Genomic DNA, 19,777 nt, shown 5'->3' with positions numbered 1-19,777 from the left:
AAGTTTATGTGGCTTGCAGTCTTGTGTTGTTCAATATCACACCGATTCTCCCCTACGAGCACTGGCTCAATAGATCCAGAAGAGAATACACCTGTAAAATAACAGAAATACTGTATACCCTTGAGTACAATTCCAACAGTATTCATGCTTTATAGTGATTGGTTTGCCCTGTCTATAATGGGGTTTTATAATTGTTTACCCACACGAAAAGCATGATGTAATTGTTTCACTCTTTCCATTCCATTAGATTGTTCTAATGGAGCAAGAGAATGGGCAGGGACCTTTGCCGTTGTCACTTCTGTTACATTTTAAGATGGCTGATGGTATCTGAACCCCACACGAATATGAATACCTCCCATTTTGATTATTGGAATGTGCACATTGCAGATTGCGACTGTAGGCAGCAAAACCTCAAAGGAACACATATGGAGACAAGGAATAAGGAAGGAAACACGTGAGGAACAAACCAGATTATGTGTTAAACCTTAAGACTTCTCAAAGTAGCCCCTTTTCCCCACTAATGATGGCTTTACATGGTTAGAATTCACTCAAATAGCTTCAGCTGTTGGTTACCTGGAATGCCTTTTCAACAGTACTGAAGGAATTCCCAGAAATCCTGGGCATTTGATGGCTGTTTTGCCTTTACTCTTTGATCCAACTTATGCCAAACCATCTCAATAGGATTAAGGTCAGTTGATTGTAGAGGTCATGTAATGGATATTTTGAGTCATTGTCCTGTTGAAAAACAAATGATGGTCCGACGAAGCTCAAAAACGATGGGATGGCCTGCCGTTGCAGGATGCTGTGGTACTCATGCTGGGTAACTGTGTCTTGAATTTGGAATCAATTACCAACAGTGTCACCAGCAAAGCACCCCCATACCATCACACTTTCTCTTCCATGCTTCGTAGTGGGTACCACATATGTAAAAACCATCTACTAACTTTTTATTGCCCAAAATCTTAAAATTTAACCCATCAGATAACAGAATAGATTTATACTAATCTAATGTCTAGGTCCTGTGTTGCTTGAGTCACACAAGTTTTTTTTTGTTTCTGTCTCTCAGTAGTAGCTTCTTTGCAGCAATTTGACTAAGAAGACCTGCTTGTCGCTGTCTCCTGAGGACAGTTAATGTTGAGATGTGTCAGCTACTTGATGTCCGTTCATCATTTCTGGGGGCTGTTACTTGAGATGCTGTCAGTTTCCATTTTCTGATGCAATTATTGCTGATGAACATATCCTCTGCAGCAGTCATGCTTGGTCTTCCTTTCCTGGAGACGTCCTTATGAGAGCCAGTTTCATCACAACAATTGATGGTTTTCATTACTGCATTTAAGGATATCTGTCACGGAGTAACTGACCAGTGCGACACGACCCAACAATTGGTCGGTCACCAAACAGCAAAACAAAAAACACACCAGGGGACACCAGGGAAACTTTAACAACGGTGGGCCCTGTCGGTAGGGAATGGGGAAAATGGACACCTCCTGCACTCACCTGAGGAAGTGCCCTGATCTTACTAGCGTCCCTACACAGGTTCTTTCAATCTGGCGCCGAGCAGGATACCTAAGCACTCGCTTGCCCTGTATCTATCCCTAAGTAGGGAATTGGCAAGTGAGGACACTGGTCCCACCGCTGCACTAATACAAAACAAGGTAAGGATAGACAGACAGCAAAAGGAACAGGGTAACAAAAATACAACACTTAGCTTTCTGCTGTAAAGCACCACACAGCAGGATCATGACACCAGATACACCTTAAACAGCTGAGGCACCACCGCTCCCAGCAAGCTCCTTACTCCAGCAAGGTCGCTGTAGCATGAACTCTAACACCAACGGTCAGCTGTTGCATCATGGGACCTTAAAGGATGGTGGGAGTGGTCACCAGCAGCATCAGCAAACATAGCAGCAATGTAATTACACCATCGGCCACCGGGGGGAAAACAGACATTAACCCCCGATGGCCTGAAAGGAAAAAAGTTTATATGTGAGAATCCAGATCTGCCACAGACCCAAAAATGGATCGTGACAATATCTTTAAGGTATTAGCAATTTTCTGGATTGATTCACTCATCTTCATGTCTAAAAATAATTAAGTACTGTTGTTTCTCTTTGCTTAGTTGAGTGTTTCTTGCCATATTCTTTCAACAGTTGAGGAATAGGGTCCAGCAATGCATAGAACGGTATACCCACACTGTCTGGGCAAAACACACCTGATTACAAACACTTTCTGAAGGTCAGTGATTTCACAAATGAACTTTTAACAAGGCATACATGTTCATTGGAAGCCATTTCAGTTGAATACCTGATGAAGCTGTTTGAAGGAATTCCAAGGGGATGTGATCCTGTCATTAGAGTAAAAATGGTTTGCTTTGAGGAATCTAAGGCTTAACACATATTCTGCCTTCAGTCTGAATCTAAAATGTGCACATTCCAATAAGGAAAAGAAGCCATTGCATGAACTTGTGAGTCCAAATTTTTGATCAGTACTGTATTATCAGACATTTTTCACTACTGAAACAACAAGGAGCACACCTGTGAACAAACAGAACTCTAAAAGAGGAGAACCAAAATTAAAGTTAAAATTTAACATTTATTAATAAATATATTGTTATAAAAATAAAGAAAAAAGTAAAAGGCACAGATCATTAGTACACAAGGAATACCCAGTAGGGGGACCAGAGAGACCTACCCAAAGATAAATAACAAATGCATAACAATAGCTCCAAGCTAATCAGAAAATATATATGGTAATAACTCAGTGCAGAGGCTGTAATAACATCATGATACCAAAAGCAAAAAACAGGGGGACGGGGTAATAAGAACAATACCATGATGTTTTTACAGCCTCTGTACTGTGTTATTATATATTTTCTACTTAGCTTGGAGCTATTGTTATGCATTTGTTATTTATCTTTGGGTAGGTCTCTGGTCCCCCTTCTGGGTATACCTTGTGTACTAATGATTTGTGCCTTTTACCTTTTTTTCTTTTTTAATAACAATATATTTATTAATAAATGTTACATTTTCATTTTATTCACAGCCGGTCTCCTTGTTTCATTTTCTTGAAGTGCCATCAATTGTTTATCACAGGGCAGATCTTTATGTAGTCTCATTTTTCACTACTGGCATACTACTTTATATGTGATACATGTTTTTAAGGTTGACACTCATATACATGCCGCAGCCTGCATGAATCAAAAGCACCTTCTCCGCTTCATCAAGAAATCTTACAGAGTGGATTCAGAACGTGTGGTATATAATGCCAAGGGCAAACAGATGACCTTAAAACAAGTGTTTGAAAAACTGAAACTCCATCCTTACGACCTGACAGTAGATTCTCTAGATGTCCATGCAGTAAGTGTCTTCGTTCTTATCTTGAGCTTTGGTGTGCTTCTACAGATACATTTTGACATCATATCAACTTTTTACACAGGGGCTACTGTCACACGACCGTATTTTCGATCTGAGTGCTCTATATGAAAAACGCAATGACCAATTTTATTCAGTTCAGTTGTTCAGTGATAGAAGATGGAGAAAAAAATGATCAAACAGTTGAATTTAAAGAAGCACTACCATCAGAGTTTTTATCCTTTTAATGTATTGAAATCATCATATTATATAGCACTGTGTTCTTACAATTGCTCATTTTGCCTTTCTACCCAGTTAATTTTTCTGTTTTTCATTAGGTCTATGACATCTCATGATTAAAAACGGACTAACTGAATCCTTCTAAGCTATATGTAGAAACAGGAGGTCAATTTTCCCTGCCTGACTCAAAAGTCACTGTAAAAGTCCCTGGCAGGGGAACGAAGAGAGCAGCTGGGTCAGGAGTTGATGAGAGGAATGATTTTTGCAGGGAAAGATACTTACTGTTTATACACAGAGCAGAACAGAGAGAAGAATTAGCTGGGTGGAAAGTGAGCAATTGAAAGTACACAGCTACTGCATATAATATGATTGCAATATATTAAAAGGATAAAAACTTTGATAGGACTGCTTCTTTAAGCAATGCCTTGGTAAAATGCAGCCCGTGGGCCACATTCGGCCCTCTGGCTGTTCCAGTCCGGCCCGCAGACTGAGACAGCCGAAGGGCTGAAACAGTGGCCCACAAGCAGCACCATGCCCTCCTGCCCACCATCCATCCGCCGCTACCGCTCACTCTCACCGCTTTCAGCATCCTCTGGATGCAGACAGCGGTGAATGCATTGGTGGAGTATGGTACTGCTGGTTCCATCTTCCACCAATTAGTATGTGAATCAGCAGTCGCGATGATGTAATTTCATTGTGTCAGCTGTGCACTGCGGAGCGTTAGTGCATCAGAAAGAACAGAGGCAGAGAATCGAGGAAAAGGGAGCAAGGTGAGCATGTGGTTTTTTTTACTTCATGTGTATGTGATATTTGTATGTAAATAGGGGGCTTATACTGTTTAAAGAGGGGGCTCATACTGTATATACAGTTAGGTCCATATATATTTGGACAGAGACAACATTTTTCTAATTTAATTTTGGTTCCAGACATTGCCACAATGAATTTTAAACAAAACAATTCAGATGCAGTTGAAGTTCAGACTTTCAGCTTTCATTTGAGGGTATCCACATTAAAATTGGTTGACGGGTTTAGGAGTTTCAGCTGTTTTTAAAGGGACCAAAAGTAATTGGACAATTGACTCCAAGGCTATTTCATGGACAGGTGTGGGCAATCCCTTCGTTATATCATTCTCAATTAAGCAGATAAAAGGCCTGGAGTTGATTTGAGGTGTGGTGCTTGCATTTGGAAGGTTTTGCTGTGAAGGAAACTTTCGGTCAAAGGAGCTCTCCATGCGGGTGAAACAAGCCATCCTTAAGCTGCAAAAACAGAAAAAACCCATCATAAGCCACTCATAAGCATCAAGAATAAAAAGGCTAGACTGGACTTTGCTCAAAAACATCTAAAAAAGCCAGCACAGTTCTGGAAGAACATTCTTTGGACAGATGAAACCAAGATCAACCTCTACCACAATGATGGAAAGAGAAAAGTATGGCGAAGGCATGGTACAGCTCATGATCCAAAGCATACCACATCATCTGTAAAACACGGCGGAGGCAGTGTGATGGCTTGGGCATGCATGGCTGCCAGTGGCACTGGGTCACTAGTGTTTATTGATGATGTGACACAGGACAGAAGCTGCCGAATGAATTCTGAGGTATTCAGAGCCATACTGTGTGCTCAGATCCAGCCAAATGCAGCCAAACTGATTGGTCGTCGTTTCATACTACAGATGGACAATGACCCAAAACATAAAGCCAAAGCAACCCAGGAGTTTATTAAAGCAAAGAATTGGAATATTCTTGAATGGCCAAGTCAGTCACCTGATCTCAACCCAACTGAGCATGCATTTCACTTGTTAAAGACTAAACTTCAGACAGAAAGGCCCACAAACAAACAGCAGCTAAAAACCACCGCAGTGAAGGCCTGGCAGAGCACCAAAAAGGAGGAAACACAGCGTCTGGTGATGCCCATGAGTTCAAGACTTCAGGAAATCATTGACAACAAAGGGTTTTCAACCAAGTAATAGAAATGAACATTTTATTTACAATTATTTAATCTGTCCAATTTCTTTTGGTCCCTTTAAAAACAGGGTGGCACATGTAAAGGAGCTGAAACTCCTAAACCCTTCATCCAATTTTAATGTGGATACCCTCAAATGAAAGCTGAAAGTCTGAACTTCAACTGCATCTGAATTGTTTTGTTTAACCCCTTCCTGACATCTGCCGTACTATCCCGTCCACGGTACCCGGGCCCGTATGACCGTGGACGGGATAGTACGTCTACCGCGATCAGCGGCGCCCACGTGGTGAGCGCCGCTGATCGCGGCCGGGTGTCAGCTGATTATCACAGCCGACACCCGGCACTATGTGTCAGGGGCGGTCACGGACCGCCCCCGACACGTTAACCCCTTGCACACCGCGATCAAACATGATCGCGGTGTACCGGGAGTTAAAGGGAAGCATCGGCAGGGAGGGGGCTCCCTCCGTGCTTCCCTGAGCCCCCCACGGCAGCGCAATGTGCAGCGCTGCTGCGGGGGGCTCCTATCCTCCAGGCCCCCGAATCCAAGATGGCGACGGGGGCCTTCGGGGACCTGAGGAAGCTGGCTTCCTCAGTGCCTGCAAAGCGCAGGCAAGAGGAAGTCTTCTTCAATGCATGTGACAGATTGCTTATCTGTCACAGTGATCTGTGATGTGACAGATCAGCGATCTGTCACAGGACAGTGATGTCCCACCTGGGACTATGTAATAAAGTAAAAATAAATTAAAAAAAATCGCCAAATAAATTAGTAAAAAAAAAAAAAAATATTCCCCAATAAATTCATTTTTTGAAAATAATAAAAAAAAAAACAATAAAAGTACACATATTAGGTATCGCCGCGTCCGTAACGACCTGCCCTATAAAACTGTCCCATTAGTTAACCCCTTTAGCGAACCCCTTAAAAAATAAAAATAAAAAACGAAGCAGAAAATAATGATTTATTATCATACCGCCAAACAAAAAGTGTAATAACGCGCGATCAAAAAGACGCATATAAATATCCATGGTACCGCTGAAAACATCATCTTGTCCCGCAAAAAACGAGCCACCACACAGCATCATCAGCGAAAAAATAAAAAAGTTATAGCTCGCAGAATAGAGCAATGCAAAAATAATTATTTTTTATATAAAATAGTTTTCATTGCATAAAACCGACAAAACATAAAAAAACTACATAAATGAGGTATCGCTGTAACCGTACTGACCCAAAAAATAAAACCGCTTTATCAATTTTACCGCACGCGGAACGGTGTAAACGCACCCCCCCAAAAGAAATTTATGAAACGCTGGTTTTTGTTCATTCTGCGTCCCAAAAATCGGAATAAAAAGCGATCAAAAAATGTCACATGCCCGAAAATGGTACCGATAAGAACGTCAACTCGTCTCGCAAAAAATAAGACCTCACATGACTCGGTGGGTCAAAATACGGAAAAATTATAGCTCTCAATATGTGGTGATGCAAAAACTATTTTTACAATAAAAAGCGTCTTTTAGCGTGCGACAGCTGCCAAACATAAAAACCGCCACAAATAGTAAATCAAACCCCCCGTTATCACCCCCTTAGTTAGGGAAAAATAATAAAATAAAAAAAATGTATTTATTTCCATTTTTCCATTAGGGTTAGGGTTAGGGCTAGGGCTAGGGTTAGGGCTAGGGTTAGGGTTAGGGCTAGGGTTAGGGCCAGGGTTAGGGCTAGGGTTAGGGCTAGGGTTAGGGCTAGGGTTAGGGCTAGGGTTAGGGTTAGGGTTAGGGCTAGGGTTAGGGCTAGGGTTAGGGCTAGGGTTAGGGTTAGGGCTAGGGCTGAGATTAGGGTTAGGGGTGTGTTGGGGTTCGGGTTGGAGTTAGAATTGGGGGTTTCCACTGTTTGGGCACATCAGGGGCTCTCCAAATGCAACATTGCGTCTGATCTCAATTTCAGCCAATTCTGAGTTGAAAAAGTCATATGGTGCTCCTTCCCTTCCAAGCTCTGCCATGCGCCCAAACAGTGTTTTACCCCCACATGTAGGGTATCAGCCTACTCAGGACAAATTACAAAACAATTTTTGGGGTCCAATTTCTCCTGTTACCCTTAGGAAAATAAAAATTTTGGGGCAAAAATATCATTTTTGTGGAAAAAAATGATTTTTTTATTTTCACGTCCGAGCGTTATCAACTTCTGTGAAGCACTTGGGGGTTCAAAGTGCTCACCACACATCTAGATAAGTTCCGTGAGGGGGTCTAGTGTCCAAAATGGGGTCACTTGTGGGGAGTTTCAATAGTTTAGGTACATCAGGGGCTCTCCAAACGCACATGACACCGGCAGACCATTCCATCAATGTCTGCATTCCAAAACGTCACTACTTCCCTTCTGAGCCCTGACGTGTGTCCATACAGTAGTTTTCTCCCACATATGGGGTGTCAGCGTACGCATGACAAATTGGACAACAACTTTTGGGGTCCAATTTCTCCTGTTACCCTTGGGAAAATGAAAAAATTGGGGACTAATTGATCATGTTTGTGGGAAAAATACGATTTTTTTATTTTCATGCCCGGGCATTATAAACTTCTGTGAAGCCCTTGGGGGTTCAAAGTGCTCACCTCACATCTAGATAAGTTCCTTAGGGGTCTAGTTTCCAAAATGGGGTCATTTGTGGGGGGTTTCCACTGTTTAGGTACATTAGGGGCTCTCCAAAGGCAACATGACACCCGCAGACCATTCCATCAATGTCTGCATTCCAAAACGTCACTACTTCCCTTCCGAGCCCTGACGTGTGTCCATACAGTAGTTTTCTCCCACATATGGGGTGTCAGCGTACTCATGACAAATTGGACAACAACTTTTGGGGTCCAATTTCTCCTGTTACCCTTGGGAAAATGAAAAAATTGGGGACTAATTGATCATGTTTGTGGAAAAAATACGATTTTTTTATTTTCATGCCCGGGCATTATAAACTTCTGTGAAGCCCTTGGCTGTTCAAAGTGCTCACCTCACATCTAGATAAGTTCCTTAGGGGGTCTAGTTTCCAAAATGGGGTCATTTGTGGGGGGTTTCCACTGTTTAGGTACATTAGGGGCTCTCCAAAGGCAACATGACACCCGCAGACCATTCCATCAATGTCTGCATTCCAAAACGTCACTACTTCCCTTCCGAGCCCTGACGTGTGTCCATACAGTAGTTTTCTCCCACATATGGGGTGTCAGCGTACTCAGGACAAATTGGACAACAACTTTTGGGGTTCAATTTCTCCTGTTACCCTTGGGAAAATAAAAAAAATGGTGACTAAAAGATCATGTTTGTGGAAAAAATACGAATTTTTTATTTTCACGCCCGGGCGTTATAAACTTCTGTGAAGCACTGGGGGGTTCAAAGTGCTCACCACACATCTAGATAAATTCCTTTGGGGGTCTAGTTTACAAAATGGTGTCATTTGTGGGGGGTTTCCACTGCTTAGGTACATCAGGGGTTTTCCAATCACGACATGGTGTCCGATCTCAATTCCAGCCAAAAACGTCAAATGGCGCTGCTTCCCTTCTGTGCTCTGCCATGCGCCCAAATAGTGGTTTACCCCCACATGTGGGGTATCAGCATACTCAGGACAAATTGCACAATAACTTTTAGGGTCCTGTTACCCTTGGGAAAATAAAAATTGGGGTGAAAAGATCATTTTTGTGGAAAAAATATGATTTTTTAATTGTACCGCTGTACGTTATAAACTTCTGTAAAGCCCTTGTGGGTTCAAAGTTCTCACCACATATCTAGATAAGTTCCTTGGGGGGTCTAGTTTCCAAAATGGGGTCACTTGTAGGGGGTTTCCACTGTTTAGGTACATCAGGGACTCTCCAAACGTGACATGGCGTCCGATCTGAATTCCAGCCAATTTTGCATTGAAAAAGTCAAATGGCGCTCCTTCCATTCTGAGCTCTGCCATGCGCCGAAACAGTCGTCCCCCCCCACAAATCAGGTATCAGCGTACTCAGGACAAATTGCACAATAACTTTTGCAGTCCAATTTCTCCTGTTACCCTTGGTAAAATAAAAAAAATTGAACCTGAAGTATTTTTTTTGTGAAAAAAAGTTAGATGTTCATTTCTTTTTAAATATTCAAAAAAATTCCTGTGACGCACCTAATGGGTTAATAAACTTCTTGAATGTGGTTTTGAGCACCTTAAGGGGTTCAGTTTTTAGAATGGTGTCACTTTTGGGTATTTTCTATCATATAGACCCCTCAAAGTGGCTTCAAATGTGATGTGGTCCTAAAAATAAAATGGTGTTGTAAAAATGAGAAATCGCTGGTCAACTTTTAACCCTTATAACTTCCTAACAAAAAAAAATTTTGGTTCCAAAATTGTGCTGATGTAAAGTAAACATGTGGTAAATGTTACTTATCAAGTTTTTTGTGTGCCGTATCTCTGTGATTTAAGGGCATAAAAATTCAAAGTTGGAAAATTGCAAAATTTTCAAAATTTTTGCCAAATTTCCATTTTTTTCACAAATAAACGCAAGTTATTTAAATGAAATTTTACCACTAACATGAAGTACAATATGTCACGAGAAAACAATGTCAGAATCACCGGGATCAATGGAAGCGTTCCAGAGTTATGACCTCATAAAGGTACAGTGGTCATAATTGTAAAAATTGGCCCGGTCATGAACGTGCAAACCACCCTTGGGGATGAAGGGGTTAAAATTCATTGTGGTAATGTCTAGAACCAAAATTAGAAAAATGTTGTCTCTGTCCAAATATATATGGACCTAACTGTCCATATATGTAGGGCTCATACTGTATATAGGGTGCTATGCTGGTCAAATGCTGTATATAAGAGGCTATGTGGGGCACATGCTGTATATAAGAGGCTACGTGGAGCAAATGCTGTATGTAAGAGGTACATGGGACACATTCTGTATATAAGAGAGTATGTGGGGCTCATGTATATAAGGTGTCTACTTGGGGCACATACTGTTTATCCGAGGCTACGTGGGGCACATGCTGTATATCAGAGGCTACTGTTATGCCGCGCTCACCAGGAGGCGGGGCTTCGGCCCCAACGTCACTCCTTCCGGTACGGCGGTCCCTCGGGGGGTCCCCGTCGGGTGCGCACGTGCAGCTCTCGTCCCCGGGTCTCCTCCTCCAGGTCACATTTGCGCTTGCGCGTTCCTTTCAGTGCTGTATAGAGCTCGGTCCTCTCTATGGTAATGGAGGACCTGACCCGGAACCTGTAGTGGTCATGTGCTTTCTGGCTAGGTCCTGACCCGGAACCAGTAGTAATCATGTGCTATATCAGACGACCTCCCCCTAGGGGAGGTGCCTGACTATTGTTGTGCTTCCTGGCTGGGTCAGCTGTGTCCCAGCCTGGCTGTGCGCTGTTCTCAGGTCCTCTGCTCTGCCTGCTATTCTGTGGTGCTCCTAGCACTTGCTCTGAACCCTTGTTGCTTCATACTCAGTTGTGCCTCCTGGCACATCCTCTCGTATCCAGTCCCTTGTTTCTTGCTCAGTCGTGCCACCTGGCATTCACTCTATTCCTGTGTTCTGTTACACCTCCTGGCACGACTGCTGCCTCATTCTGTACCCTGTCGTGCTCCTTGCACGCGTCCTGCTTTGTCTATCTCCGGATGTGTTACTTGCTACATGCCTTATGTGCTCACGTGTACCCGTCTTGCACTATCCTGTATTCAGTGCACTCCCGTGTATTCTCCTGTGTTCCCTAGTATCCTGCACCCTCCAGTCACACAGTCTCGTATCTCCTGTGAGCCGGCTGCCTGGTGCCAGCAGTCGTGGTATCGTATCCCCTGGGGCTTGCTCCTGACACTCCCTGTATAGGGGGTGGTCCTCACTGGGCTAGCTCGCCCTGGGAGGGTTGGTGCCGCGACCCAGAGGGTCCACTCCAGGAGTCGTTAACACTCTATCACTCTAACAGCTGCGTGGGGCACATGCTGTATATCAGAGGCTACGTAGGGAATATGCTGTATATCAGAGGCTACGTGGGGCACGTGCTGTATATCAGAGGCTACGTGGGGCACATGCTGAATACCAGAGACTACGTAGGGAATATGCTGTATATCTGAGGCTACATGGGGCACATGCTGTATATCGGAGGTTACATGGGGCCCATATGTTAATGTTAATATTGAGCAGAATTAATTTTCGTCTATTGGCTCGGCCCTACACAACAGTCACGGTCTCTCAAGCGGCTCCTCAGGAAAATTAATTGCCCTTCCTTGCTTTAAGGGGTATTCCATGGAAGACAAGGCCACAGGGGACACAAATTATTCCAGGCATGAATGTATACGGTATGTGTGGTGTACAAGTGGAACAGCTGATTTGAGAAGTTTCTTCCTTCTGTACTATGTAGTGTTATTTTTGTATCATATCAATTAATACCATTACTTAACATCTTTTTCAGGGAAGGCAAACTTTCCAACGCTTTGATAAGTTTAATGCTAAATACAACCCAGTTGGTGCAAGTGAATTGAGAGATTTGTATCTGAAAAGTGAAAATGCTCTTGATGGTGAATATTTTGCCACTATAATAAAGGTAAGAAATAACAATCCAATTAATATAAATGTATGTTCATCTTTTGCCCTAAAATTCTGTTCACACATCGCAGATCCTGTTCATTAGTTTAGCATGAGCAATATTATTTTAATTAAATATTATATTATAATATTTATAATGGCAACAGTGGCAATCATTTTTATTGGTAAACTTTTGGCGTCATTTTTATTAAAACACTGTGTCTGTGAACTCACAGATAGAGTGTCTTTAATAAAACTGTGCCGGAGATCGTGGTATGCACATGCGCTGTCTCCGGCGTCATTTTATTGAAGTAATGTACTACAACGTCAACATAGCAGTGCGCACGTGCCTTCCATGTGGATAATGGTGATGACGATGTGTGCGCACATTAGTGTGTTGACATTATAGTACTGTACTTCAATAAAATGGTGCTGGAGTCAGCGCGTGCGCATTCCGCAATCTCTGGCGCCATTTTATTGAAGGCACTGTATATGCGAATTCGCAGACAGTGTGTTAAAGAAAATGGGTCTGTATAGCGCGGTATGCGTACGCGCTGGCTTCGATGACATTTTTTTTTTAAGTATTGTGCTACAAAATTAAAGGGAACCTGTGGTTAATATGCAGGTTAACAGCGTTATTATGCTGCCCGGTGACTTCACACAGCCAAATGGAGCAGGGAGAAAATGAATTTTATTCTTCCCTCCTGCATTTGGTTTCAGTTATGGAGGTGGGGGCGCCGCGGGTTCAGTCATTATACAGAGTATGCAGAGCAGCTGCTGTAAATACACCCCAGTCCTGACTGACACTCTTTCTACATTGAGGCCGGCCGTCTGCCAGGGCCAGGGGTGGGGTAACAGCTGCAGTTCTGTATTCTTCAGAATTCTCAGTATTCTCAATGACTGAAACCGAATAAAGTTCTTTTCCCCCAGCTGCATTCGGCTGCGTGCAGGCGCCAGGCAGCAGAATAACACTGTTAACCTGCAGATTAACCTAGATATCTGCGGGTCAATAGCGTTATTTCTGGTGAAAGGTTCAGTTTAACATAGCTCAAAAATGTACCAAAAAAATGCTTGTCACTGGGGCATGAAAAGGTTTCAATAGCTAGTCCTGGTATATGGTCTCCCATCCTTGTATATGGTCCCCCATTCTTGTATATGCCCTCCCGCCTCGTATATGCTCCCCAGCCTGGTATATGCTTCCCCATCCTGGTATATGCTCCCCCATCCTGGTCCACCATCCTATTATATGTTCCACCATCATGGTCTCCCATCCTATTATATGCTCTCCCATCCTATTATATGCTCCTCCATCCAATTATATGCTCCCTCATCATGGTCTCCTGTCCTATTATATGCTCCCCCATCCTACTATATGCTCCCCCACCTCATGGTCTCCTGTCCTATTATATGCTCCCCCATCATATTATATGCTCCTCCATCATGGTCTCCCATCCTATTATATGCTCCTCCATCCTTTTATATGCCCCCCATCCTATCATATGCTCCCTCATCCTATTATATGCTCCTCCATCCTATTATATGCTCCCCCATCATGGTCTCCCATCCTATTATATGCTCCCCCATCCTATTATATGCTCTCCCATCCTATTATATGCTCCCCCATCCTACAATATGCTCCTCTATCCTATTATATGCTCTCTCATCCTATTATATGCTCCCCCATCCTATTATATGCTCCCTCATCATGGTCTTCTGTCCTATTATATGCTCCCCCATCCTATTATATGCTCCCCCACCTCATGGTCTCCTGTCCTATTATATGCTCCCCCATCATATTATATGCTCCTCCATCATGGTCTCCCATCCTATTATATGTTCCTCCATCCTATTATATGCCCCCCATCCTATTATATGCTCCCTCATCCTATTATATGCTCCTCCATCCTATTATATGCTCCCCCATCATGGCCTCCCATCCTATTATATGCTCTCCCATCCTATTATATGCTCCTCCATCCTATTATATGCTCCGCTATCCTATTATATGCTCTCCCATCCTATTATATGCTCCCCCATCCTATTATATGCTCCCCCATCCTATTATATGCTCCTCCATTCTATTATATGCTCCTCTATCCTATTATATACTCTCCCATCCTATTATATGCTCCCCCATCCTATTATATGCTTTTCCATCCTATTAGATGCTCTCCCATCCTATTATATGCTCTCCCATCCTATTATATGCTCCTCCATCCTATTAGATGCTCCCCCATCCTATTATATGCTCCCCCATCCTATTATATGCTTTTCCATCCTATTAGATGCTCTCCCATCCTATTATATGCTCCTCCATCCTATTATATGCTCTCCCATCCTATTATATACTCTCCCATCCTATTATATGCTCCCCCATCCTATTATATTCTCCTCCATCCTATTATATGCTCCTCTATCCTATTATATACTCTCCCATCCTATTATATGCTCCCCCATCCTATTATATACTCTCCCATCCTATTATATGCTCCCCCATCCTATTATATACTTTTCCATCCTATTAGATGCTCTCCCATCCTATTATATGCTCTCCCATCCTATTACATGCTCCTCCATCCTATTATATGCTCTTCCATCCAATTATATGCTCTCCCATCCTATTATATACTCCTCCATCCTATTATATGCTTCTCTATCCTATTATATACTCTCCCATCCTATTATATGCTCCCCCATCCTATTATATGCTTTTCCATCCTATTAGATGCTCTCCCATCCTATTATATGCTCTCCCATCCTATTATATGCTCCTCCATCCTATTAGATGCTCCCTCATCCTATTATATGCTCCCCCATCCTATTAGATGCTCCCCCATCCTATTATATGCTCCCCCATCCTATTATATGCTTTTCCATCCTATTAGATGCTCTCCCATCCTATTATATCCTCCTCCATCCTATTATATGCTCTCCCATCCTATTATATGCTCTCCCATCCTATTATATGCTCCCCCATCCTATTATATGCTCCCCCATCCTATTATATGCTTTTCCATCCTATTAGATGCTCTCCCATCCTATTAGATGCTCCTCCATCCTATTAGATGCTCTCCCATCCTATTATATGCTCTCCCATCCTATTATATGCTCCCCCATCCTATTATATTCTCCTCCATCCTATTATATGCTCCTCTATCCTATTATATACTCTCCCATCCTATTATATGCTCCCCCATCCTATTATATGCTTTTCCATCCTATTAGATGCTCTCCCATCCTATTATATGCTCTCCCATCCTATTACATGCTCCTCCATCCTATTATATGCTCTTCCATCCAATTATATGCTCTCCCATCCTATTATATACTCCTCCATCCTATTATATGCTCCTCTATCCTATTATATACTCTCCCATCCTATTATATGCTCCCCCATCCTATTATATGCTTTTCCATCCTATTAGATGCTCTCCCATCCTATTATATGCTCTCCCATCCTATTATATGCTCCTCCATCCTATTAGATGCTCCCTCATCCTATTATATGCTCCCCCATCCTATTAGATGCTCCCCCATCCTATTATATGCTCCCCCATCCTATTATATGCTTTTCCATCCTATTAGATGCTCTCCCATCCTATTATATGCTCTCCCATCCTATTATATGCTCCCCCATCCTATTATATTCTCCTCCATCCTATTATATGCTCCTCTATCCTATTATATACTCTCCCATCCTATTATATGCTCCCCCATGCTATTATATGCTTTTCCATCCTATTAGATGCTCTCCCTTCCTATTATATGCTCTCCCATCCTATTATATGCTCTTCCATCCTATTGTCAGCTCTCCCATTCTGCTTGTGCTGTTGCTGTACAATACATCCATACAAAAAACCCCACTCCCACTCACGTTTCCCCCGCTCACCTGCAGCGCGTCGTCTGCATTAAATATTTAAATAAACTGGCACTGGAGTTAGCGTGTGCACATACTGGACTATCCAGTTTGTTGTAGACACTGTGTGTGCAAATTTGCTTTCAATAAAATGGCGCCAGAGATCGCGGTATGCACAGGCACTGACTCTGGCGCCACACTCGTCCTCAATCCCTGTCCTCATGGCATTGGAGATAAGCGCTGACTCCAGCGCCACACTCCTCCTCAAGGCTTGTCCTCCTCCCTGTCACCTTGAGGCACTGGACTGCCGCTGTATTAACACTGGATGCGTCCTTCTTACTCCGGCCACACTACACAGGCGCAGCCTATATTGGCTTTGGACAGAAGGACGCATAGAGCGTTTTATTATATATATATATATATTTATTTATATATATATATATATAGATAGATAGATACAGTGCCTTGCGAAAGTATTCGGCTCCCTGGAACTTTTCAACTTTTTCCCACATATCATGCCTCAAACATAAAGATAGCAAATGTAAATTTTTGGTGAAGAATCAACAACAAGTGGAACACAATTGTGAAGTTGAACGAAATTTATTGGTTATTTTAAATTTTTGTGGAAATTCAAAAACTGAAAAGTGGGGCTTGCAATATTATTTGGCCCCTTTACTTTCAGTGCAGCAAACTCACTCCAGAAGTTCATTGTGCATCTCTGAATGATCCAATGTTGTCCTAAATGACTAATGATGATAAATATAGTCCACCTGTGTGTAGTCAAGTCTCCTTATAAATGCACCTGCTCTGTGATAGTCTCAGGGTTCTGTTTGAAGCACAGAGAGCATCATGAAGACCAAGGAACACAACAGGCAGGTCTGTGATACTGTTGTGGAGAAGTTTAAAACCGGATTTGGACTCAAAATGATTTCCAAAACTTTAAACATCTCAAGGAGCACTGTGCAAGCGATCATATTGAAATGGAAGGAGTATCATACCACTGCAAATCTACCAAGACCCAGCTGTCCCTCTAAACTTTCATTTCAAACAAGGGGAAGACTGATCAGAGAGGCAGACAAGAGTCCAATGATCACTCTGGATGAACTGCAGAGATCTACAGCTGAGGTGGGACAGTGTGTCCATAGGACAACAATCAGTCGTACACTGCACAAATCTGGCCTTTATGGAAGAGTGGCAAGAAGAAAGCCATTTCTCAAAGATATCCATAAAAATGGATAAAGTTTGCAACAAGCCACCTGGGAGACACACCAAACATGTGCAAGAAGGTACTCTGGTCAGATGAAAAAAAATCAAACTTTTTGGCAACAATACCAAATGATATGTTTGGTATAAAGGCAATACAGCTCATCACTCTGAATACACCATCCCCACTGTCAAACATGGTGGTGGCAGCATCATGGTTTGGGCCTGCTTTTCTTCAGCAGGGACAGGGAAGATGGTTAAAATTGATGGGAAGATGGATGGAGCCAAATACAGGACCATTCTTGAAGAAAACCAGTTGGAGTCTGCAAAAGACCTGAGACTGGGACAGAGATTTGTCTTCCAACAAGACTATGATCCCAAGCATAAAGCAAAATCTACAATGGAATGGTTCACAAATAAACGTATCCAGGTGTTAGAATGGCCAAGTCAAAGTCCAGACCTGAATCCAATCGAGAATCTGTGGAAATAGCTGAAAACTACTGTTCACAAACGATCTCCATCAAACCTCACTGAGCTCGAGCTGTTTGCCAAGGAAGAATGGGCAAGAATTTCAGTCTATCGATGTACAAAACTGATAGGGACATACCCAAATCGACTTGCAGTTGTAATCGCAGCAAAAGGTGGCGCAACAAAGTATTAAGTTAAAGGGGCCAAATAATATTGCACTCCCCACTTTTCAGTTTTTGAATTTCCACAAAAATTTAAAATAACCAATAAATTTCGTTCAACTTCACAATTGTGTTCCACTTGTTGTTCGTCCTTCACCAAAAACTTACATTTGGTATCTTTATGTTTGAAGCATGATATGTGGGAAAAAGTTGAAAAGTTACAGGGAGCCGAATACTTTCGCAAGACACTGTATTATATATATATATATATATCCAACAATGTAGACCAGCTCACTCCTGTGAACCACCTGGGACCTCAGCTGACCTGGTTAACTCCGTTGTGCCCGGATCTGGATGTAGGAGTCCATCCATACAAATGTGAACAACGACAGAGCAAAGTCCAGCAATAACGTGAGCAATCGAGGATGCTGTTAAAAAATTATTTTCTCTTTCTTTTTATTGATAAATCCATTAAAATACAATGGTCCAAGCAGTTCAAAACAGCAATAACGCAGGAAGGTAGTGCAGATAGCTCACGTTATTGCTGGACTTTGCTCTGTCGTTGTTCATATATATATATATATATATATATATACATACATACATACATACATACATACATACATACACACACACACACACACTTTTTTGTGTTGTTTGTCATCTATATCCACTGTGTTCTCTGTTGCTGGTTGCAGAATGAGTTAACTGAGAAAATCTATCAGTGAGCTTCTTCCAAAAGTTTGAGGGGAGATTTTGTAAATCATTTAACTGTCTTTTTTGAGCTCCTCATAGTTGATTGATGACCATAGACCACAATCAAGTTGAATGTGCCGATGTAACAGGCCAAATTAAGCCCTGTCCAGATTAAACCCAGGTATAGTTTGGCCCAGGCCAGAGTGTACCCTGGGGGATAAACTGTAATAGACCAAATTATACCTGGGGTGTAAAATAGCCTAGGCCAAACTATACCCCTCCCTCCTCTATTTTATAAGCCCTTGTAAATTAAATAGATTAGAGATGCCATTTTTTAATAACTTAAAACTGACTTATGGCCCCGTCACACGCTAGCGAGATCGCTGATTTTATGGCGCCACAGCGATCTCGCCAGCGAGATCGCTGTGTGTGACGGGGATCAGCGACCGCCCCCCCGCCGGGTATCGCTGATCGTGCTCGACTGGCCTGGGCCATTTTTTGATCGCTGGTCTCCCGCTGGCCAGCGTGCATCGCTGCGTGTGGCAGCGGGAGCCAACAATCAGGGAGGCTTCCAGCGCTCTAAGCAGGCGCTGGGAGCTTGTCTCTAAGGTAAATATCAGGTTACTAAGCGGCGCACGTCACTTAGTTACCCGATGTGTACCTTAGAAACCTGCGTGCTGGCAGCTTCTGGTGTGAGCACGCAGGTTTCTAAGGTACGCATCGGGTAACTAAGTGACGCGCGCCACTTAGTAACCCGATACTTACCTTAGAGACCAGCGTCCTCGCTGGTGCTGATCGCTGGTGAAGCTGCCTGTTTGACAGCTCACCAGCGATCATGTAGCGATGCACCAGCGATCCTGACAAGGTCGTATTGTTGTCGGGCTTGCTGGTGCATCTTTATGTGTGACGGGGCCTTTACACGTAGTGGGAAGGTATTTGTTTTGTTAAACACGTGATGAAAATTGATCTTACAATACAATGTGACTGATAATGGACAACAGTCAATACATCTGAGATTACACTGTTGGCCATTAAGATAAGTGCTTTTTCTTAAGGCCCCGTCACACATAGCGATCTCGCTAGCGAGATCGCTGCTGAGTCACAAGTTTTGTAACACAACAGCAATCTCACCAGCGAGATCGCTGTGTGTGACAGCGATCAGCGACCGGTCCCCCTGCCGGTATCGCTGATCGCTCTTGGAAACCTCTGGACATTTCTTCCATCGCTGGTCTCCCACTGGCCAGCACGCATCGCTGCATGTGACAGGCGGGAGACCAGCGATCAGCTGGTAACTAACGTACACATCGGGTATCCAAGGGACGCACGTCCCCTA

The 19,777-nt window shown here is 42.9% G+C and overlaps 1 protein-coding gene across 1 annotated transcript in view; it reads left to right on the top strand.

Moving 5' to 3' along the window:
* Positions 1-19,777, top strand: part of AMPD1 (adenosine monophosphate deaminase 1) — a 140,155-nt gene that overhangs the window by 53,765 nt on the left and 66,613 nt on the right. The window contains exons 7-8 of the mRNA XM_073587086.1: positions 3,162-3,356; positions 11,948-12,079. Coding sequence (XP_073443187.1) covers positions 3,162-3,356; positions 11,948-12,079 — 327 coding nt within the window. The remainder of the gene's footprint in view (positions 1-3,161; positions 3,357-11,947; positions 12,080-19,777) is intronic.

The sequence above is a fragment of the Dendrobates tinctorius genome, unplaced genomic scaffold (genome assembly GCF_039654945.1).
Source record: "Dendrobates tinctorius isolate UK_male_01 unplaced genomic scaffold, ASM3965494v1 ptg000098l, whole genome shotgun sequence".
Taxonomy (NCBI): Eukaryota; Metazoa; Chordata; class Amphibia; order Anura; family Dendrobatidae; genus Dendrobates; species Dendrobates tinctorius.
This window is presented reverse-complemented; position numbering and strand designations above follow the sequence as displayed.